Genomic DNA, 25,485 nt, shown 5'->3' on the forward strand with positions numbered 1-25,485 from the left:
ACTTCAGAAAAAGCTGTCACTCCTTAATCACTGATTACAATGTTTACTATAGGGCTTCCCCCTTTCTTTTTAATTTTCTAAAGTTACTTTGTTACACTCTATAAAATATCTCAGTTTTGCACATGCATGGTTTTAACAACATCTCTAACATTTGCTTATTTCCCCTTTTAAAAACTTATTAAATAGTGCTGCAATGAACATTATGTTACTTGTTTCTTTTTGGATCATGGTTTCCTCTGGGTATATGCCCAGTAGTGGGATTACTGGGTCATATGGTAGTTCTATTTTTAGTTTTTTTAAGGAACCTCCAAATTGTTTTCCATAGTGGCTGTACCAGCTTACAATCCCACCAACAGTGCGGGAGAGTTCCCTTTTCTCCACACCCTCTCCAACATTTGTTGTCTCTAGATTTTTTGATGATGGCCATTCTGACCGGTGTGAGGTGATGCCTCATTGTGGCTTTCACCTGTATTTCTCTAATAATTAGTGATGCGGAGCATCTTTTAGTGTATTTGTTGGCCTTCTGTATGTCTTCTTTGGAGAAAAGGAGATCAACTTCATGGGAGATGCCTTGGAGGGCCAGGACGGGGAGGGTAGGGAGGAGTCACGGGAGGGAGGGGATGTGGGGATATGTGTGTAGATGCAGCTGATTCACTCTGGTGTACCTCAGAGACAGGTACAAGAGTGTAAAGCAAATATATTCCAATAAAGAGTTAAAAAAAAACTTATTAAATATATGAGCAGACAGTACATAGAGTTCCCATATATTACTGCCCTTTTGAGAAATACATATACACACACAGTTTCTCCTATTATTAACATCTTGCATTAGTGTGGCACATTTGTTACAATTAATAAATTTATATTGACATAGTCTTACTAACTAAAGTCCACAGTTTATGATAAGGTTTACTCTTTGTATTGCACAGTTCTATGGATTTTGACAAATGCATAATGATACATATCCACCATTACAGTATTATACAGAATAGTTTACCACCCTAAAAACCACCTGTGCTTTACCTGTTACTCCCTCCTATCTTCCTAATGAACCTCTGGCAACCAATGATCTTTTTAATGTCTCCATAGTTTTGCCTTTTCCAGAATGTCATATAATTGGAATCATAAATATATAACTGTTCAGATTGGCTTCCTTCACTATGCACATGCCTTTAAGGTTCCTCCACGTCTTTTAGTGGCATGATACCTCATTACTTTTTATTGCTGAATGACATTCCACTGTATGGATGTATCACTGTTTATTCATTTACCTAAGGACATCTTGGTCGCTTCCAGTCTTGAGTGATTACGAATAATCCTGCTATAAATATTTGTATGCAGGTGAATATGTTTTCTACTCAGTTGGATAAATACCTAGGAGTGCTAGATCACATAAGTTTATGTTTAGCTATGTAAGAAACTGCAAAATTGTCTTCCAAAATGGCTGTACCATTTTGAATCACCAGCAGTGAGAGTTTCTGTAACTCTGAATCTTGCCAACATTTGATATGGTCAACTTTTGAATTTTAGCCATTCTAATATGCATACAGTGATATCTTGTTATTTTAGTTTTCAATTCCCTAATGACATAATATTAAGCATCTTTTCATATGCTCACTGCCATCTGCATATCTTCTTTGGTGAGGTGTCTGTTCAGACCTTTAGCCCATTTTTTTCTCAGTTTTAATTTTTAATGTGGTAAATATCAATAGATATAACACACATAAACAAAAACTCTTTGGGGTCTTCAATAAATTTAAAAGTTTAAAGGAGTCCTATGACCAAAATGTTTTGAAACTGCTGCTCTATCCTATTTCAATTTCCCCTTTGGATTTCAGTTTAATTTTTTTTAAGCTCTTTACTGGAATATAATTGCTTTACACTGTTGTGCCAGTTTTTACTGTACAACAAAGTGAATCAGCTGCATTTATACATGTATCTCCATATCTCCTCCCTCAGCGACTCCTTCCGACCATCCCTATGCCAGCTCTCTAAGCCATTACCCATCACCAAGTTGATCTCCCTGTGTTGTGCAGCAGCTGCCCACTAGCTAACTGTTTTACATTTGGTAGTGTATATATGTCAATGCTACTCTATCACTTTGTCCCGGCTTCCCCTTCCACACCCCCTGCCACCCGCCCCGTGTCCTCAAGTCTGTTCTCTACATCTCCATCTTTATTCTTGCCCAGTCACTGAGTTCATCTGTACCATTTTTTTAGATTCCATGTATATGAGTTAGCATACAGTATTTGTTTTTCTCTTTCTGGCTTACTTCGCTGTGTATGACAGACTCTAGGTCCACCCACCTCACTACAAATAACTCAATTTCATTCCTTCTTATGGCTGAGTAATATTCCATTGTATATATGTGCCACATCTTCTTTATCCAGTCATCTGTTGATGGGCATTTAGGTTGCTTCCATGTCCTGGCTATTGTAAATAGGACTGCAATGAACACTGTGGTACATGTTTCTTTTTGGATTATGGTTTTCTCTGGGTATATGCCCAGGAGTGAGATTGCTGGGTCATACAGTAGTTCTATTTTTAGTTTTTTAAGGAACCTCCATATTGTTTTCCATAGTGGCTGTAGCACTTTACATTCCCACCAGCTGTGCAGGAGGGTTCCCTTTTCTCCACACCTTCTCCAATATTTGTTGTTTCTAGATTTGTTGATGATGGCCATTTTGACTGGTGTGAGGTGATACCTCATTGTGGCTTTGACCTGCATTTCTCTGATGATGAGTGATGTTGAGCATCTTTTCATGTGTTTGTTGGCCATCTGTATGTCTTCTGTGGAGAAATGTCTATTTAGGTCTTCCGCCCATTTGTGGATTGGGTTATTTGCTTTTTTGATATTAAGCTGCATGAGCTGCCTGTATATTTTGGAGATTAATCCTTTGTCAGTTGCTTCGTTGGCAACTATTTTCTCCCATTCTGAGGACTGTCTTCTTCTCTTGTTTATGGTTTCTTTCTCTGTGCAAAAGCTTTTAAGTTTCATTAGGTCCCATTTTTTTTTTTTTATTTCCCTGATTCTAGGAGGTGGGTCAAAAAGGATCTTGCTTTGATGTATGTCATAGATTGTTCTGCCTATGTTTTCCTCTAGGAGTTTTATAGTGTCTGGCCTTACATGTAGGTCTTTAATCCATTTGGAGTTTATTTTTGTGTATGGTGTTAGGAAGTGTTCTAATTTCATTCTTTTACATGTAGCTGTCCAATTTTCCCAGCACCACTTATTGAAGAGGCTGTCTTTTTTCCATTGTATATTCTTGTCTGCTTTCTCAAAGATAAGGTGCCCATATGTGCATGGGTTTATCTATGAGCTTTCTATCCTGTTCCATTGATCTATATTTCTGTTTTTATGCCAGTACCATACTGTCTTGATCACTGTAGCCTTGTAGTAGAGTATGAAGTCAGGGAGCCTGATTCTGTCCTTCCTTTCCAATCTGTGGCTTGCCTTTTCACTCTCTTAACAATATCCTTCTTAGAGAAGAAGTTTTTAATTTTAATGAAGTCCAACATCAATTTTGTCTTTCATGGATCATGCTTTTGATGTTGTATCTAAATACTCACTGTCAAACCCAAGGTCACCTATATTTTCTCCCATGTTTTTTTCTTCTAGAAGTTTGATAGTTTGGGATTTTATATTTAGGCCTATAATCCATTTTGAGTTGATTTTTGTGAAAGGTGTAAGGTCTCTGTCTACATTCTGTTTTTGCATATAAATGTCCAATTGTTCCAGTGCCATTTGTTGAAAACAGATATATTTTCTCCATTAAATTGCTTTTTCTCCTTTGTCAAAGATCAGATGACTTTGTGTGGTTCTATTTCTGGGCTATCTGTTCCATTAAGCTGTCCATTCTTTTGCCAACATCACACTGTCTTGATTTCTATATCTCTAAACTAAGTCTTCGCAAGTCAGTAGTGTCAGTCCTCCAACTTTGTTCTTCTTCAGTAGTACATTGGCCTTTCAGTCTTTTGCCTTTCTACATAAACTTTAAAATAGATTTGTCAATATCCACAAAATAACTCAGCAGTATTTTTTTATCAGAATTATCTTGATTCCATAGATCAACTTCAGAAAATTTACATTTTAACTATATTGAGTCGTCTTATCCATGAATATGTAACATCTCTTATTACTCAGAGATCCTCTTTGATTTCTTTCATTGGAGTTTGGAGTTTTCATCGCATAGATCTTTTGCTATATTTATACTTTATTTCATTTTTTAAGGCTAATGTAAATGGTATTGTTTTTTATTTTAACTTCCAGTTGTTCACTGCTGGTGAAAATACCAGAAATAGCAACAGGAAAGCAATTACCTTCTGCATATTAACCTTGTATCCTGCAATGTTATATAACTACTTTTAATTACAGGAATATTTTGTCAATTCTTTGGGATTTTCTACACACTATCATGTCACCTACAAACAAAACCAATGTATACCTTCCCAATGTATACTTTTTCTTTTCTTTTCTTACCTAGTTGCATTAGGTAGGACTTCAGTAGTACTGTGATGAATAGGAATGGTAAGAGGGGACATGAGGGACTTCCCTGGTTAAGAATCCGCCTGCCAGTGCAGGGGACATAGGTTCAAGCCCTGGTCCAGGAAGATCCCACATGTCACGGAGCAACTAAGCCCCTGTGCCACAACTATTGACCCTGTGTGCTGCAACTACTGAAGTGTGCACACCTAGAGCCTGTGCTCCACAACAACAGAAGCCACTGCAATGAGAAGCCTGAGCACCACAACGAAGAGTAGCCCCCACTTGCCGCAACTAGAGAAAGCCCACATGCAGCAACAAAGACCCAATGCAGCCATAAATAAGTAAGTAAGTAAGTAAGTAAATAAGTAAATAAATAAATAAATAAATAGGGGACAACATTTTCTGGTTTCTGATCTCAGGGATAAAGCAACCAGTTTCTCACCGTTAAGTATAGTGCTAGCCTTAGGGGAGGTTTTTATAGATATTCTTGATCAAGTTGAGGACGTTCCCCTCTACTTCTGGTTTGTTGGGAGTTTTAATCATGAATGAGTTTTAAAATTTAACAAACACTTTTTCTGTATCTACTGATATGACCATATGATTTTTTTCTTTGTTAGACCGTTGATGTGATTACACCGATTTTTGAATGTTGAAGCATTTTGGCATGCCTGAAATAAATCCCACTTGGCTGTAGTGTATAATTCTTTCTACATATTGTTCAATTTGGTTTGCTAATTTTTTTGAAGACTTTTGCATCTATGTTCTATGAGAGAGATTGTTCTGTACTTTTCCTTTCTATAATGTCCTTTTCTGGTTTTGGTATTAGGGTAATGTTAGCTTCACAGAATGAGTTAGGAATTATTCTGCTTCTATTTTCTGGATGACAATGTACAGAACTGGTATCATTTCTGTCTTATGTTTGCTAGCATTCACCAATTAAACCATCTGGGTCTGATGCAGTAATTACATATATATAATTATGTCTAAAACGTCTGAATACGCTGCAGACATGATGTTCATTTACCCCTAAAATATGTATTTCCTAAAAACAAGGACATTCTTTTTCAAAAACACAATACAATTAACAAAACAAGGAAACTAACATGGATACAATACTATAATCTGTAGATTTTATTCAAAATCTGTCAGTTGTCCCATTAATGGTCCTTAAAACAAAAGAAAAACCATTTTTTCTGGCCCAGGACCACATATTGCATTTATTTGTCATGTCTCTAGTCTCTTCTAATCTCAAACATTTTTTCAGTCTTTATCTTTCATGACTTTGCTACTTTTGAAGCATATAGGCAGTTACTTTATAGAATGTTCCATTGCGTGTCTAATATTTCCTCATGATTAGACTGTTACAATTTTTGTGAGGAATGTCACAGAAATGACACTGTGCTCTTCTTAGGCTTTACATCAGGAGACATATGGTGTCCACTGTCCATTATTGGTGATGCCAACTTTGATCAATTGGTTAAGATGATTTCTGGGGACTTCCCTGGTGGTCCAGTGGTTAAGAATTCATCTTGCAAAGCAGGGGATGCCAGTTCAATCCCTGGTTGGGAAACTAAGATCCCATATGCCATGGGGCAACTAAGTCCGTGCACTGCAACAAAGCGAAGAGCCCACGAGCCACAATGAAAGATCCCACGTGCCAAAAAATAAATATATATTTTTAAAAGATTTCTGCCAGAGTGCCCCATTATAAAGTTACTTTTTTTCCCTTTGCAATTAATATATATCTTGTGAGAGATTATTTGAAGCTATGAAAACGTTTTGTTGCTCAAATGTCATACCTTCACATACCTCAGTATTTCGAAAACTGTGTAAATAAGCAAAAAGAATGTCAAGCATTTATCCTGTCTTTCCCATATAAACTGTAGTACTGTGTAATCAAAAAGAAGTGAAGGGAAGTAACTCTTTATAAAAGCATTCCATATCATATGATGTTGCTTATATGTGTAATCTACAAAAAAGGATACAAATGAACTTATTTACAAAACAGAAGTAGAGTCAGGGAGGTAGAAAACAAACATGGTTACCAGAGGATGGCGGGAAAGGGACAAATTGGGAGGTTGGGATTGATATATACACGCTACTATATATAAAGCAGATAGCTAACAAGAACCTGCTGTATAGCACAAGGGACTCTACCCAATACTCTGTAATGCCTATATGGGAAAATGAATCTAAAAAGAGTGGATATATGTATAACTGATTCACTTTGGTGTACACCTGAAACTAACAACACTGTAAATCAACTATACTCCAATATTTTTTAAAAGCATTCCAATTAATAAATGAAGAAAAAGAATCAGAATATCATCATTTTGCAGCCCCAATAAGTTAATGACCTAGGTACTAAGCACACAAAGATGCTAGCACAAAAGAAACCAGACACTGTGTGACTCCAAATAAAAGAACACACCACCACATAGTCTTACTAAAGGGATGGAACCTGAGTCTGATCAAACCTCTGGATCCAGCTGTCAATTTCCAAGAAACATAAAGGGAACATGCTGAAACTGCACCATGAGGAGGCGATCAGTAAAACCCAGACTGTGGGAACTTCTACAATTCATGTCAAATAACCCACGTTCTTCAGCAGATAAGATGTGTGAAACAGAAAGAGATGGACAGGAGGCCTGTTGATTATCAAAGACTTAAAGATTTATTAAATGGGCAAGACTAGCTTTTTTTCCAACCCGAGCCCAGCAGGATGGATCCCGCAAAGAAGGGTAACAAGGGTAGCTGGTGTGCCATCAACGAGGTGGTATCCAGACAATACACCATTGACATTCACAAGTGCATCCATGGAGTGGGTTTCAAGAAGCGTGCTCCTCGGGCACTCAAAGAAATCTGGAAATTTGCCATGAAGGAGATGGGAACTCCAGATGCATGCACTGATATCAGGCTCAACAAAGCTGTCTGGGCCAAAGGAATAAGGAATATCTCATACTGTATCCATGTGCGGTTGTCTAGAAAAATGTAATGAACAGTCACCAAACAGGCTCTATATGTTGGTTACCTATGTACCTGTCACCACTTTCAAACATCTACAGTTAATGTGGATGAGAATTAACTGCTGATTGTCGAATAAACTTATAGAACAGCCAAAAAAAAAGGGCAAGACGAAACCGTAATGACTAGGGATGCACATATCAGTGATAAATCTATAAAGAAATGAAAATATAGTGATAGCTATAAAAGTCAAGAAAGTGTTACTTCTGGAGAGGGAAGCAGTTATGATTTGTATGGGAAACGGAGGTGCTTCTTTGGTGACTGGTAAAGTTTTATTTATTGACCTAGGTGATGGCTACAAGGGTATTTGTCTAGTATTTGTGTTTTGTGTGGTTCTCTACCTATATATTATACTTTACAATAAAAAAAATGTTTAAGAAAAAGAAACGGGTCAGGGAAGCAGTAATGGAAGTTGATAAGTACTTGAAACTGAATAGCAAAAAGAAACACTTAGCTTCAAAACTTGTGAAATTCAACACAAGTAGAGCTTTGAGACTATTGTCCAAACAACTTATTACTAGATGAGAAAGCTGAAAAATAATGAGCTACATGTCCAACTTCTGCAAGCTAAAGAAAACACAATTAACCCAAAGAAAGAAACAGAATGGTATTTTGAAAAGCTAGGTGTGGAAATTGTTAAGAAAGAAAGAAAGAGAACAAAGATTAAAATAGAAAATAATAAAACCAATGTCATCAAGAAGACAAGGGGGTGTAGAGAAAAGGGAAGCCTTGTATACTGTTGGTAGGAATGTAAATTAATTCAGCTACTGCAGAAAACAATATGAAGGTTCCTGAAAAAAATTTAAAACAGAATTACCAGATGATCCAGCAATTCCACTTCTGGGTATATGAAATAAAAACAGGTTATTGAACAGATATATGCACTTCCATGTTTACTGCAGCATCATTTACAATAGCCAAGATGTGGAAACAACTAAGTGCCTGTCAATCCATTAATAAAGATGTGAGACATACAAACAATGAAATATTACTCAGCCATGAGAAAGAAGAAAATTCTGCCATTTGTGACAACATGGGTGGATTTTAAGGACATTATGCTAAGTAAGGTAAGTCAGAGAAAGAAAAAATACTGTATGATACCACTTATATGTGGACCCTAATAGAAAGACAAACTCATAAAAACAAAGTAAAATGGTGGTTACCAGGGTCTGGGGGGAGGGGGAATAGAAGAGATGGTGTTTAAGGGTACAAACTTGCAACTAGTAGAATAAATAACTCCTAGAGATCTAATAAACAGTATAGTTATTATAGACAACAATACTGTAGTATAAGACCAAATCTGCTAAGAGACTAGATCTTAGTCATTCCCGTCACAAAAAATAAATAATTATGTAGTGCTCATAGCTATCTAATACTACAATAGCAATCATATTACAATATGTAAATGTACCAAACCAACATGTTGTACACCTTAAATTTACACAATGTTATATGTCAAATATATATATATTTTTTAAACTGTTACAACCTTAGGAAACACTGGCTTTATCAAGAGCTGTAAAAATGTTCTCCTTTGAGCCAGTAACCCCCCTTCAGGAAGTTATCATAAATAATCCAATGAAAGAAAAGTTTAAGTGGTTATTTCAGCTTTATCTAAAATTTTAAAAAAGCAACAAAAAGGTTAAGTAAATCACTGCTTATGAACTTCATGGGATATCAAGCAGCCATTGGAGTATTAATTATGAAAAGTATGTGGTAACGGAGCGTAATCATTAAATGTCAGGTAGGGAAAAGCTCAGAGGAACATCTAAAGTTCCATCCACTTCCAACTACGTGCAAATAAACATACATGAGGGCCAGGAGGAGAAGAAAGCTAAACTGTGCGAGACCTCCCAAATACAGCATGACATTCTGCAAGCTGCTTCCTCTGCCCTGAATGTTCTCACACACACAGACACACATATACACCCACACACATGCCCACACAGTACACATCCACAGAAGTATACACTCACAGGCACGTTCGCATACACAAATAAACATGCCCAATACACACACTCACATACATACTAATGTACACACTGTTACGGTCATAAAAACAGATACATAGACCAATTAAACATAATAAAGAGCCCAGGAGCAAACACACACATACACGGTCAATTAATTTACAACAAAGGAGCCAAGATACACAGTGGGGAAAGAGCATTCTCTTCAGCAAACGGTGCTGGGAAAACTGGACAGCTGTATGCAAAAGAATGAAACTGGACACCTGTCTTAAAACCACAAAAATTAACTTAAAATGGATGAAAGACTTGAATGTAAGACCTGACACTATAAAACTCATAGGAGAAAACATAGGCAGTAAGCTTTTTGACTTAAGTCTTAGAGATGATTTTTTGGATTTGACACCGAAAGCAAAGGTAACAAAAGCAAAAATACACAAGTGGGACTACATCAGACTAAAAAGCTTCTGCATAGCAAAGGAAACCATCATAAATTGAAAAGGCAGCCTACTGACTGGGAGAAAATATCTGCAAACCATATATCTGGTAAGGAGTTAATATTCAAAATATGTAAAGAACTCATACAACTCAACAGCAAAACAATTTAATTAAAAAATGGGCAGAGGCTCTAAATAGACATTTTTCCAAAGACGACACACAAATGACCAAGGGGTACACGCAGAAGTGCTCAACGACACTAGTCATCAGAGAAATGCAAATCAAAATCTCAGTGAGATATCACTTCTCACCTACAGGAACGGCTATTATCAAAAAGACAAGAAATAAGTACTGGCAAGGATGTGGAGAAAAAGGAACACTTGGGCACTATTAGTGGGAATGTAAATTGGTGCAGCCACTATGGAAAACAGTATGGCAGTTGCTCAAAAATTTAAAAATAGAACTATCATATGATCCAGAAATTCCACTTCTGGGTATCTACCTGAAGAAAATGAAAACATAACCCAAAAGATATACACACTACCATGTTCACTGCAGCATTATTTACAATAGCCAGGATATGGAAGCAACCTAAGTGTCTATCAATGCATGAACAGATTAAACAATGTAAGATATATATATATATATATATGAAAATTATTCAGCCATAAAAAAGAATGAAATCTGGCCATTTGTAACAACACAGATGGACCTTGAGGGTATTATGATAAGTGAAATAAGTCACACAGAGAAAGACAAATACATGATCCCACTTATAGTGGAATCTAAGTAAAAAACGAAAACTGAGCTCATAGATACAGAGAACACATTTGTGGCTGCCAGAGGTGGGGGGTGGGGGTGAGCAAAATGGGTGAAAGGAGTCAAAAGGTACAATTCCAGTTATAAAATAAACGTTATGGGGATGTAATATACAGCATGGTGATTACAGGTAATAATACTATATTGCATATTTAAAAGTTGCTAAGAGAGTAAATCTTAAAAGTCCTCAACACAAGAAAAAGTTTTGTAACTATGTATGGTGACAGATGTTAACTAGACTTGTGATGATCACTGTGCAGCACGCACAAATTTCAAATCGTTATATTACACACCTATGTCAATTTTATATATATATATAATCTCGATTTTTAAAAAAAGATTAGATTTACTGTGTTATGCAACATAAAATCCAGGACAAACACAAGAAATTATAAAATGTTTCTTAAGGAGCCTATATACACATTCAAGAGGGAGAGAACATGGCCTTGAACTTAGGGAAAGCCTTAGGCTGAACTAGGTGAAAGAAGGGGTGAGCAAAAGACTGGCACTTTCTCTACAAATAACAAACGCTGGAGGGGTGTGGAGAAAAAGGAACCCTCTTACACTGTTGGTGGGAATGTAAGTTGGTGCAGCCACTGTGGAAAACAGTATGAAAGTTCCTCAGAGAACTAAAACTAGAATTACCATATGATCCAGCAATCCCACTCCTGGGCATATATCCAGACAAAACTATAATTCAAAAAGATACATGCACCCCTATGTTCACAGCAGCACTATTCACAATAGTTAAGACATGGAAACAACCTAAATGCCTATCAACAGATGAATGGATAAAGAAGATGTGGTATATATATGCAATGGATTACTACTCAGCCATAAAAACTGAAATTACGCCATTTGCAACAACATGGATGCAACTAGAGATTATCATACCAAGTGAAGTCAGAAGGAGAAAAACAAATACCATATGATATCACATATGTGGAATCTAAAATATGACCCAAAGGAACCTATCTATGAAACAGAAGCAGAATCAGCGACATAGAGAACAGACTTGTGGTTGCCAAGGGGGAGAGGGGTGGGAAAGGGTTGGATTGGGAGTTTGGGGTTAGCAGACGCTAACTGTTACATATAGAATGGATAAACAGCAAGGTCCTACTGTACAGCACAGGGAACTATATCCAATATCCTGTGATAAACCAATGGAAAAGAATATGAAAAAGAATGTACATATATGTATAACTGCATCACGCTGCCGTAGAGCGGTAATTAACACAACATTGTAATTCAACTCGACTTCAATCAAAAAGAAAAAGATTGGCACTTCCAAGAGGCAGAATGAACATGGGAGAGAACAAATTAGAGAATGACATTTTCAGGGACTGGAAGTAAATCAGAGTTGCCAGAGTTTACAAGGAAGCTGGAAAAGAGTGAGAGATGAGAGAGAGTAAGAGATAATAAGTGGACAATTCTGGGACAGTAAGTCATAACAATTCACGTGGACTTTACACTAAAGGCAACAGGAAAGGTTTTAAGCAGGAGAGAAGCAAAATTAGTAAGATAAAAAAGAAATTAAAAAAGAGAAAATTGCAGTAATAATAATAGTGACTAAAATATTTGTTTCAATCATTAAAACCCCAAATTTTTCTCTTTTATAAGGATTACTAAATTGAGACACTATTTGAAAAAATTGGATGAAAAAACGTAGACAATACAGTAGTATAACAAGAAAGGAAAAGAAAACAACTCTTACAAACCAACAAGAAACAACCCAATAAGCAAAAAATATATACAAGCATCTCATGGAAGAGGAAATACAAGTGACTGACAAACACACAAATAGCTGGCCAACATTACTACAATTCAGGGAAATTCAAATCAAGAGCACAATGAGATGCTATTCTATACTTAAGACAAGTAAAGACACTAAATTCTGGAAAGGAACAACTCAACTGAGTCTCTTATCCATTGTTCACATGAATGCAAATTGATAAGACCACTTTGGAAAAACAAACATTACTATATGAAGTTAAATATTTGGATAGCCTATGACCCCCAGCAATTCCACTCGTAGAGAGTGGAATTTTATACATTTATTGGCCATTTGTATTTCTTCCTTTGTTCAGACCCTCTTCAAACTTTTTCTAAGAGCTAATCCACCTCATTCTTAATAATTTTTAAGAGTGTGTGTGTGTGTGTGTGTGTGTGTGTGTGTGTGTGTGTATGTGTTGAAGAAGATAGCATTTGCTTATAATGTGTATTCGAATCATTTCACCTACCGCTATGCTGTTTATCTTTGGGATGGTATATTTTGCCATATTTTACTATTCATAGAATCAAATCTGCCAATATTTTCTGTTTTAACTACTGAATTTGCAGCTTTTAAATGAACAAGTCTCTAAGATACCTTTCCATGGATAAAGCTCTGGAGTAGAGCTTTACTAGTTCTAGCCTTCCTATCTGTGGAGCTCTACTGGTGTTTCATGCCACCTCAATGCAAATTTAAAACTCCAAAGGCATCATCAGAATTTTAATGTATAAGCATAACCCTAACCTAGACTAGGGAAAATTTGCTGCTGCCATGATTTGGACTTAGATGCAAACCCTAAAATAGAACATAAGAGTATACAGAGGAAAGGCCTTTAAGCTTCTGCATCTGATTTCAACACACATTAATTCAGTCCTATATTGCCTCATGCAAGGTAAAGAAATAAAATAAAAATAAATAAAAATGAACAAATCAAAAAAACCTCTTTAACAAAAAGAAAAATCTGCATAGATGGTTAAACCTGAATTTGCAGTATGTAACCCTGAAAGAGCTTCTTACCTGTTAGACTGCCTTGGAATATATATAAGGCATCACAGGCATTACGAGGTGTAGGTACCAGTCCTTGAAAAAGTCCACGGAGTGCTGCAACCAACCAGCAGGCAAGAACACCCACTCAGTAATGCCCCAAACAGGAAAGAGCCCTTTACTGCACTGCTCTCCAAGGTCCTACGATTACACATAGGCACTGGGCTGTAACTTAATGATTGCAACAAAACCACAATTATTTGCACTCATGGAACTGGCTTATAAATTTTAGAAAAGGGATATTTGAAAATTTATGTGCTAGTCATTTTATAATTTTCCCAGCAAACTAGTAAAACTGCCAAATTATATATAATGATGCAGTTGATTCCATTTGCCCAAAATTATTAGGCTCAACACTCCTGTTTGAGGCAATCAAACCTTCCATCAAGCCAACATGATCTGGACTTAATTTTGTCATGGATCCACATAATTTTTTTAAAATTTTGGCTGTGCCGCACGGCATGCGAAATCTTGGTTCCACAACCAGGGATCGAGCTCTCATTGGAAACGGGTTCCCTTGCATTGGAAGTGCAGAGTCTTAACCACTGGACTGCCAGCAACAAACATTTTAAAAGGAAAGAAAATTACATAGATAATGGTGATTCAGTTTTTAAAAACATGTCTAATAAGAGGTTTCTTTCATCATTATTTATTACTAACAAGAGCTGTATCTTCTCAGAATCTTTTAAAATATTTACTGCATGTAGCACTCCCTACTCCTGTGAAGCTGTTTACATGTATTTTCATTTCATCACTAACATCTGAAAGCAACCATAACAGAAGTAAAAACTTAAGGTCAAATTAACATTAAAATTTATAATCTGAGTTGTGGGCTAATATTTGCTCACATAAGACTTTTCTCAAAAGAGGAATGGTTCCTTCCAAGAGATGCCTTTTTTATAACACAAAATAATTATCAGTTTTCATAATATCACCACTACTCTGCTCAAGCTCCAGTAGCTGTCAGTTTAACGTCAGATGGTAGTATGCAATTTCTATTGAGATTGAATTAGTGCGAGTTGATGAAACGAAGCATTGAGCTACATTAACTTACTTAATAATCAGGTTTTTTATTGAGACTATTAGCAGTAGCATATGTTAAGATCAATTTCAGGACAGCTTGCTTTTATCAGTTGTTTGTATTAAAACCAACTGCACTGTCAACAGCATTTATTAAGTATTCAGACATCCAAAATTGATATTAATAAGAGATAACATTTATTAAACGCCAGGTACTCAGAGCCAGCAACAATCCCCTAAGATTAGAACTATTACTATTACAGACATGGGAAATTATGGCCCAGAAAGTGACGTTACTTTAAGGTCACACAACTAGTAAATGGAGAGAGCTGAAAATCTCAAGCAAGTTTGGCTCCAAAAGTAATAAATACAGACAGTAACAATGAGGACAAATACACGCAAGGAAAACTCAACTCACTAATGGATATAGAAATTACAACAAACTACATATTCCCACTGTTATATGCATTATATAACTAACCCCCCCAGGAACAGTAAAACTACAAGCTGTGATTGTGTTGAACTGCATGAGAGGGAAGGGTAGAGAGGGAAAACTCGAATATCTTTAATTTATAAGTGAAAGCTGGATAGAAAAAGCAAAATTATAAAAGCTTGTTAAGCAACAAACTAAAAATGGGTAGCAGAAGGGATCTGTGAATTAATAATATTGGGTAGTCTTAAAACTAGCAAGAAGATGATCAGGTGAAAAAAAAACCTCACAGATTTTTCTGAGTGGATTCAAAGTGACATAAAGAGATGAAAAGCACATAGTTCCACATTATGCTTGTTAACCCTTGTTCCAGAGGGTAAGCTGAGGCTTCACTTGATATGATCAGTAATGGAAGCTGGTAAAGAATTTGAGAGGGTGGTAACAGCCATGGTAAAAAATGGCAAAAGAGAAAATGACCTTGGCTGCAAGCAAATAAGATTATCATAAAGTCAAGGAACTCACTCCCATGGATGAAGTAAGATTGCAAGTACACAGAAATGCAACAAGAACAGGAACAACAGCCCGCTCTGTCACAGGGAAGTCCACAAGAAGTGAAAATGTAAGCATAAGACAGACTCAAAGGACAAAGACATCATTTATCTTAGCAAAACCAATCAACACTTAAGCTCCACGAGGTGGGGCCTTTGTAGCACTCACTCACTCTGTTGTGGAATGAACGGATAATGAAGATGTCTGTTTTGGTAACCTGGCTCAAACCCTTCTTCAAAATTTTGGGAAGCCGGGAAAGGGGAGAGCTACTACTATTGAGAATAGAAAGTCTGAGAGTAAAATGGCAGAAATGATTTAAAGGGCAACAAAAATTAAAATTTGGCTACAGTTAGTTTTGAGACTGAAGAGTCAGAGAGCCCTGTTGTGGCAGTACTTTAAAATTTAAATACCCTTTACAGGCTCCCAAATAAGAACAGAAGTGGGAATGCAAATTTATGAATAGATATGTTATGAACATTGGCTCTCAAATGACAATTCTTTTTTTAAAATGATCTATGTGTGAGCCTTAGCATAATTCAAAAACTATAACTCCAGGATTTTTGAAAGCTGGGTCAATTATGGATCTTTAAAAGAACTAAAATTTCTTAAAGAGCAGTTCAGAAATCATGCTAGCACAGAACGTGATATGATTCCAATGCCCCCCCCGCACCCCTTTTCTGGTCAATAGGTAGAAACAGTATCGTGGCTGAGTACAGTGTAAAAGCTCACCCTTCCAAAAGACAAAAATATTAAGTGAGCAGCCTTGAGTCACAAACAGCAGCTGTATTTAGGAGAAGGGTGGAGTTTAATCACACTCCAGTGCTGAATGACTAATGTGGGTCAGCCTGAAGCTGGTTATGAGTCCCCAGGGTAAAAATGACATTCACATTACGGTTTGATGTCTGTGCTAGAAAAGTGCTCAGGCCAAGAACGACACATTGCACAATTCTGGGAAACACCCCTCGCTCTGTGGCCTGTTGTGGATGGCACCCCTACAGCTGCATAGTAACAGCCAGCCCACCCTAACCATGCTGGTTCTAACAGCTCACAGTGCTTGATCAAGACCTTGTGGGTTTATATGATAAACATATCATTCCTTCCTTGTTACTACTACTTTCTTAACTTTAAAATGGTCTAAAATGCCAAAGAATATTCTCTCTTAGCTAAACAAATATTTATTTAGTTGAAATAAAACATAATTGCTGTATTTTTCATATGATCCTGCCATGAATTAATTTTCTTTTTTATTAACTGAGTAGAATGAGCTCATGGCAACAGTGTCAAACAGCACCTGATGACTAATGAAATGCCACCCTGAAGCCCCTAAAGTGTGATCAACACCACAAAGACGCTAAGTCTTCACCCCAACTCCTGACTCAAGAACAAAAGTCTAACACACTGAGGTGGCATTTATAGAGCAACTCTGTGATGGACTCCAACATGTAAACAAAACATACATTCATACTTCTCCCCTAAAAGTTAAACTGAGATTTAGCACAGCCAGGGAATGGAGTCAGCTGGCCAATCTCTTATTGTATGTCAGCATTTCCCAAAAAATTTTCCAGAGAATATTAAAAGGGTTCCACGGTCAGTAAGTTTGAAATGCCACAACTATTCACCTGGGAGCATCACCATGCATATTCACCTATTAGGGCTCTGAGAGGTCATGTAGTAAAGAAGTTGGTTTTGTTAAACCAGTGTTTCCCATACTTACTTGATCACAAAACCTGTTTTTTAATTTGTTTTGTGAAACAGCGATATGAAAAGAGTTTGGGAAATGCCATTCAAAGATTAGCATGTATACATGTATTAATTGTGAACAATTAAAATATAACACTCAAAATTAAATAAAAATTAAATAAGATTTCCTTGATGCTTGCAGAGTACTAAAGGAAACTACAGTGCCTCAGGTTCAACAAATGTCGGTTGATAGCTTTACTTGGCAAAATGACAAGGAAAATACCATTAACTGTATATTCAGTAATGCTAAAAATAAAGCACAAAAAGCCTGTTCTATAGTACTGCCACTTAGCACAAAATTCTCATAAAATGAATACAAACATCAATATTTGGTCTCACGATATCTTAAGTGCTCAGTAAGGATATATAGTATAATTATTTTAAAACCAATTTATCGGAAAACATCTAAATGTCTATGACTTCAGGAGCTCACAACCTTAATACTCTCCTTGTGTTACTGACTACATTGAGATAATCTACTGATACCCAAACAAGTGGCACCTACTGAAGATTATTACAATACTTACCACATTACAAAAAGAATCCAGACCAATGCTACGTACATACTTAGTACATTCTGGATTAGACCAAGTAAAATTTAACAACAAGCTGAACAGCATTCTATAAAACAAAAACAAAAAGTCAGTTAGGCTAATTCTGTCTGTTTTTCTATGCTATGGACTCATAGTGAGAAAGAAGACTGTCTTGGAACTTGATGACTGAATCATACCTGAAATCTTTATCTAAAGTTTATCTATGCTTACCTCAAAAGAAGTTCTTTGGGTAACTTTTTGTTAATAAGGCCTTCATCATTATTTGAGAAAACCTAAAGGGAAAAAAATGGGACGTTATTAAAATATTTCTCAATCAATCAAAAAAAAAAAAGTTACACGTTTTGTAGATCAAAGCAGCCCCAATCACTGTCCCACAATTATGATGATACTAATTTCATGAAGTCACTATTCTTCGATACAGCTTGCTATAAAAATAGTTTATACCCTATCATCATTTAATAAAAACGGCAAACATTTAGAGAAGAGTTAACACACAGCCATTTCTATACTACATTGTATTAGAGGTTCTAGCCAAGGCTAAAAAGCAAGGAAAATAAATAAAAGGCATGCTGATTGGAAAGGAAGAAATAAAACAATTTATATTTACAGATGACATGGTCTTGTATATTGAAAAGTCTAAAAATAGGCACAAAAAAACTATTAGAACTAATCAAGAAATTCAGCAAGGTTGCAAGATACAATATACAAATACACAATATATTTATATAAAAATAAATTGTATTTCCATACATTATCAGTGAACAATCTGAAAATGAAATTAACAATCTCATTTGTAATAGCACAAAAAATACTTAGGAATACATTTAACTAAAGAAGTGCATGATATCAAATATTGAAAACTTATACTAAACTGTTGTGAGAAATTAAAGAAGACAAATAAATTGAAACACATTCCACATTCATGAACGGAAGATATAACAATGTTAAGTTAATAACGTAACACTATTAAATCTCTAGTAAATCTAACACTATTAAGTTAGCAGCTTTGTACTTACTCTGTTTGGGGTTTGCCAACTCTGTTCAGTCTGCTATTAGGCCTATCAAATGAATACTTAATTTCTGATATCATACTTTCACTTCTAGCATTCCCAGTTCAGTCTTTTTTTCGTCTTCCATCTTCCTGCTAAAATTTTCTAACTGTTCATCTATTTCAATTATTCAACATCTGGACCATCACTGAACGCTCTTAGCTCCTCTCCTGACCATGGGTCACACTTCTTTGTTTCTCTTTATGTCTCATAATTTGTTATTTCACACCGAATACTGTGTGTAAAAAAACAGTACTTTACAAAGGTCAATGAAAGTAAGAGTTGTTTCTTTGAAAAGAAAAAACTGACAGAGAAGGGGACAGACTGGCCAAGATGGCAGAGTAGAAAGACCCTGAGCTCACCTCCTCTCACGAGCACACCAAAATCACAACTATTTGCAGAACAACCATTGATGAAAAAGACTAGAATCTACCAGAAAAAGATCTACAATTAAAGGCATTAAGAAGGAACCACAACCAGATGGGTAGGAGGGGTAGACTCTCAATATAATCATATCCCATATCACGTGTTGGGCAACCCACAAACTGGAGAATAATTATATTGCAGAGGTTCTCCCACAGGAGCGACAGTTCTAAGCCCCACATTGGGTTCTGCAGCCCAGGAATCAAACACCAAGAAGACAAGCCCCCAGAGCATTTGGCTTTGAAGGTCAGCAGGGCTCATTTTGGGAGTCTCAAAGGACTGAGAGAAATAGAGACTTGGCTCTTAAAAGGTGCACACACAAGATGTGACATGTTCTAGAACCCAGGCCAAAAGCAGTAATTTGATAGGAGCCTGGGCCAGACCTACCTACTGATCTTGGAGAGTCTCCTTGAGAGGTGGGAGGGGGGGGGCACGCGGGCTGTGGCTCATCCTGGGGACACAGACAGTGGCAGCAGCCATTCTTGGGAGTTCCTTCTATTGCGTGGACACTGGTGCTGGTGGGCACCATGGTAGAACCTTCCCATGCTCATTAGCACCAAGACCTGGCCCATCCAACAGCATGTAGGCACCAGTGCTTGGATGCCTCAGGCAAAGCAACTAACTGGATGGGGACACAGCCCCACCTATCAGCAGACAGGCTGTGTAAAACTTCCTGAGACCACCGCTGCCTCTGAACATAGCCCTGCCCACCAGAGGGCCAAGACTCAGCTTCCCCATCAATGGGCAGGCACCAGCCCTGCCCTCCAAGAAGGCTGCTCTAGCCATTGGATGAGCCTCACCCCCCCCAGGGGGCAGACACCAGACACAAGAAAGCCACAATCCTACAGCATGCAGACCCAGCCTACCTGCAGCAGGCCAGACCCGACCCTGGGATCAGCTAGGCCCAACCCTTCCCACTAGCAGGCCAACACACGCTTCCCGACACCCTGGACCCCACACCCAACTGTGTCAGGAAACACCCCACACACAAACACCTGTTGTCTGACACCAGCTCTGTGATCCCTGGGCACTAGAGCCAGACTCCAGAACCTGACTCTGACTGCTAGTAGTCTGGCATTAACCCCAAGACCTGGCTTCCCCCACCAGTAGCTGCAACAGCCCCCAAAGTTTTCTGGACCCTGATTCCACCTACCAGTGAGCCAGGACTAGCCCCAGGGCCCCCTGGAGTACTGCAATCAGCTGCCTCGTGATGAGGCTCCGCCAACCAGTATACCACAGCCTCTGCACAAAGTACCACCTGGCAACCAACCAGAGTAGGGGCCAACCAAGCCTACCAGAACGTCCACATAGTCAGCCTGCCACAACAGAAGGAACTCTGCAGCCCTCATAGGGGGATTCACTACAGCATATAGCTTGGTGATGACACGGAAGTGCACTGCTAGGACACATAGGACATCTCCTACAGAAGAACACTTCTTCAAGGTCAGGAAACGTATTAACCTACCAGATACACAAAAATAAAAACAGCAACTTAGGCAAAATGAGGTGACAGAAGAACATACTCCAAATGAAGGAACAAGATAAAACCCCAGAAGAAGAACTCAGTGAAGCGGAGATAGACAATCTATCCAAGAAAGAGTTCAGGGTAATGATGGTAAAGATGATCAAAGCACTCAGGAGAAGAATGGATACACAGAGCAAGAAGTTAAAATTTTTTAACAAAAGAGAAGACATTAAAGAAAAGAGAGGAATAAAGAATACAATAACTGAAATGAAAAATACACTACAAGGAATCAACAGTGGACTAAATGATACAGAAAATGGGTCAGCAAGCTGAGAGACAGAGTAGTAGAAATCACCACTAAATAAATAAAAGGAAATAAATAAAAGGAAAAAGACTAATAAGAAATGAAGACAGTTTAAGAGACCTTTGGGACAACATCTAGTGTACTGATATTCACAGCATGGGGTCCCAGAAGAAGAAGAGAGCTAAAGAGGAGCTGAGAGCATATCTGAAGGAATAACAGGTGAAAACTTCCCTAACCTGTGAAAGTCATCCAAGTCCAGGAAGGGCAGTGAGTTCCATACAGGATTAACCCAACGAGAAACACACCAAGACACACTGTAATTAAAATGACAAAAAATTAAAGATAAAGAGAGAATCTTAAAAGCAGCAAAGGAAAAGCAACAAATAACATCCAAGGGAACTCCCATAAGGCTATTAGCTGATTATTCAGCAGAAACTTTGCAGGCTAGAAGAGAGTGGCATGATGTATTTTAAATGATGAAAGGGAAAAACCTACAACCTACAACCTACAACCAAGAATACTCTACCCAGCAAGGCTCTCATTCAGCTTTGATAGAAAAATCAAAAGCTTTACAAACAAGCAAAAGCTAAAAGAGGTCAGCACCATCAAACCACCTTACAACAAATATTAAAGGAACTTCTCCAGGTGAAAAAAGAAAAGGCCACAACTAGAACCATGAAAATTACGAAATGAAAAAGCTCATCAGTAAAGGCAAACATTCACTAAAGGTCATCCATGCACAAAGTGCACAGGAAGGTTAAAAGACAAAAGCAGTAAAGTTGTCTATATCAAAATCACTTAAGCAGTTAAGGGATACAGAAAACAATTACATGAAAGATACGATATAAAAAACAGTAATCGTGAGGGGAGAAGAGTACAAAGACAGGGTTGTTAAAATGCATTTGAGAGTAAGATATCAGCAACTTAAACAATCACATACATATAAACTACTGTATAAAAATCTCATGGTAGTCACAAATCAAAATTTAAAAATAGACACACACACAAAAAGAAAAAGGAATCCAAATATAACATTAAAAATAATAAAATCACAAGAGAACAAAAGAAGAAAAAGACAAAACAAAACAATCCCTGAACAATTAACAAAATGGCAATAAGAACATACATACCAATAATTACCTTAAATGTAAATAGATTATATGTTCCAATCAAAAGACATAGCATGACTGAATGGATACAAAAACAAGACCTGTACATATGCTGCCTACAAGAGACTCACTTCCAATCTAAAGACACAAAAGACTGAAAGTGAGGGGAAGGAAAAGGTATTCCATGCAAATGGAAATCCAGAGGGCTTTCCTGGTGGCACAGTGGTTAAGAATCCGCCTGCCAATGCAGGGGACAGGGTTTGAGCCCTGGTCCAGGAAGATCCCACATGCCATGAAGCAACTAAGCCCAAGTGCCACAACTACTGAGCCTCACTCTAGAGCCCACAAGCCATAACTACTGAGGCCTCCTGCCACAACTACTGAAGCCTCCTGCCACAACTACTGAAGCCTGCACATCTAGAGCCCATGCTCTGCAACAAGAAGGCCATGCACCGCAATGAAGAGTAGCCCCCGCTCTCCACACACAGCAACGAAGACCCAATTCAGCCAATAAATATTTTTTTTAAAAAAGCCAGAATAGCAATACTTTTATTAGACAAAACAAGACTTTAAAATAAACACTGCTACAAAGACAAAGAAGGACACTACATAATGATCAAGGGATCAATCCAAGAAGAAGACAGAACAATTGTAAATACATATGCACCCAACATAGGAGCACCTCAACATATATGGCAAATATTAACAGACATAAAAGGAGAAATCAACAGTAACATAATAACAGTAGGGGACTTTAACATCCCACTTATATCAATGAACAGATCATCCAGATAGAAAATCAATAAGGAAACACTGGCCTTAAATAACACATTAGATGAGATAGACTTAATTGATACATAAAGAGCATTCCATCAAGAAGCAGCAGAATACACATTCTTTTCAAGTGCACGTGGAACATTCTCCAACACAGATCACATGTTAGGCCTCAAAACAAGTCTCAGTAAATTTAAGAACACTGAAATAATATCAAATATTTTTTCCAACCACAACACTATGAGACTAGAAATCAACAAGTAAAAAAAAAAAAAGAAAAACCACACAATAACACAAACATATAGACATATAGAGGCTAAACAATATGCTACTAAATCACCAATGGATCATTAAAGAAATCAAAGAGAAAATTAAAAATATCTAGATACAAATAAAAATGTAAACACAGTGATCCAAAACCTATGGGAAGAAGCAAAAGCAGTTCTAAGAGGAAAGTCTAGAGCAATACAAGCTTATCTCAGGAAACAAGAAAAATCTCAAACAACCTAAACTTAACACCAAAAGGAACTAGAGAAAGAACAAAATCCAGAGTTAGTAGAAGGAAAGAAATCATAAATATAAGAGAAGAAATAAATGGAATAGAGACTAAAAAAATAGAAAAGATCAATGAAACTAAAAGCTGGTTCTTTGCAAAGATAAACAAAATTGATAAACTTTTAGCCAAATTCATCAAGAAAATCCAATAAAATCAGAGGTAAAAAAGGAGCAGTTACAAGTGACACTATAGAAATACAGAGAATCATAAGAGACTAATACGAACAACTAAATGCCAATAAAATGGACAACTTAGAAAAAACAGACATTCTTAGAAATGTACAATCTCCTGGGACTTCCCTGGTGGCGCAGTGCTTAAGACTCTATGCTCCTAATTCAGAGGGTCCAGGTTCAATCCCTGGTCAGGGAACTAGATCCCACATGCATGCTGCAACTAAGGAGCCCACCTGGAAACTAAGGAGCCCACGAGCCACAACTAAGACCCAGCACAACCAAATAAATAAATACATAAATATTTTTTAAAAATATACACTCTCCCAAGATTGAACCAGGAAGAAACAGAAAATATGAACAGACCAATTACCAGTAATGAAACGGAAACAGTAATTAAAAAACTCCCAACAAAGAAAAGTCCAGAGCCAGATGGCTTCACAGGTGGATTCTACTAAACACTTAGAGAACACTTAACACCAATCCTTCTCAAACTATTACCCACCCTCCCCAAGAAAAAAAATTTGCAGAGGAAGGAACACCCAAATTCATTCTATGAGGCCAGCATCACCCTGATACCAAAACCAAAGATATTACACACACACAAAAATTACAGGCCAATATCACTCATGAACATAGATGTAAAAATCCTCAATACAATTATTAGCAAACTGATTCCAACAATACATTAAAAGAATCATATGCCATAATCAAGTGAGATTTATCCCAGCAATGCAAGGATTTTTCAGTATCTGTAAAATCAATGTGATACACATTAACAAACTGAAGAATAAAAAACCATATGATTATTTCAACAGATGCAGGAAAAGCTTTTGACAATATTCAATATCCATTTAAGATAAAAACTTTTTAGGAAGTGGGCCTAAAGGGAACATACATCAACATAATAAAGGCCATATATGACAAACCCACAGCTAACATCATACTCAATGGTAAGAAGCTGAAAGCATTCCCTTTAAGATCAGGAAGAAACAAGGATGCCCACACCCACCACTTTTATTCAACAGAGTATTGGAAGTCCTAGCCACAGCAATCAGAGAAGAAAAAGAAATAAATCCAAATTGGAAAGGAAGAAGTAAAACTGTCACTGTTTGCAGATGACATGATACTATATGTACAAAATCCTAAAGATGCTACTATAAAACTACTAGAGCTTATCAATGAATCTGGTAAAACTGCAGGATACAAAACTGATATACAAAAATCTGTTGCATTTCTATGCACTGACAACAAACTATAAAAGAAGTTAAGAAACAATCCCATTTACCATCACACTAAAAAGAATAAAATAACTATGAAAAAACCCACCTAAGGAGGTGAAAGACCTGTACTTGGAAAACTATAAGACATTACAAGACTATAAAACTATAAAGTGAAGAAAGTGAAGAAGACACAAACAGATGAAAAGATATACTGTATTCTTGTACTGGAAAAATTAATACTGTTAAAGTAACCATACTAACAAGGCAATCTATGGATTCAATGCAATCCCTATCAAAATATACCCAGGGCACTTTTCATAGAACTAGAAAAAATAATCTCAAAATTTGTATGGAAACACAAAAGACCTTGAATAACCAAAACCATCTTGGGAAAGAAGAACAGAGATGGAGGAAACATGTGCCCTGACTTCAGACTATACTACAAAGCTACAGTAATCAAAACAGTATGGTACTGGCAGAAAAACTGACACAGATCAATGGAACAGAATAGAGAACCCAGAAATAAACCCACACACTTACAGTTAATTAATCTATGACAAAGGAAGAAAG

General features: G+C 37.0%; 1 protein-coding gene across 8 annotated transcripts in view; it reads right to left on the reverse strand.

Moving 5' to 3' along the window:
* Positions 1-25,485, reverse strand: part of FBXL2 (F-box and leucine rich repeat protein 2) — a 90,500-nt gene that overhangs the window by 55,661 nt on the left and 9,354 nt on the right. For all 8 annotated transcript variants that reach the window (XR_009048675.1, XR_009048674.1, XR_009048676.1 and 5 more), the window contains one exon: positions 18,053-18,114. Coding sequence is in view for 5 of the 8 variants with exons in the window: in XM_057704462.1 (XP_057560445.1) it covers positions 18,053-18,114 (62 nt within the window). In the remaining 3 variants the exon portion in view is untranslated. The remainder of the gene's footprint in view (positions 1-18,052; positions 18,115-25,485) is intronic.

Source organism: Hippopotamus amphibius, chromosome 13 (assembly GCF_030028045.1).
Source record: "Hippopotamus amphibius kiboko isolate mHipAmp2 chromosome 13, mHipAmp2.hap2, whole genome shotgun sequence".
Taxonomy (NCBI): domain Eukaryota; kingdom Metazoa; phylum Chordata; class Mammalia; order Artiodactyla; family Hippopotamidae; genus Hippopotamus; species Hippopotamus amphibius.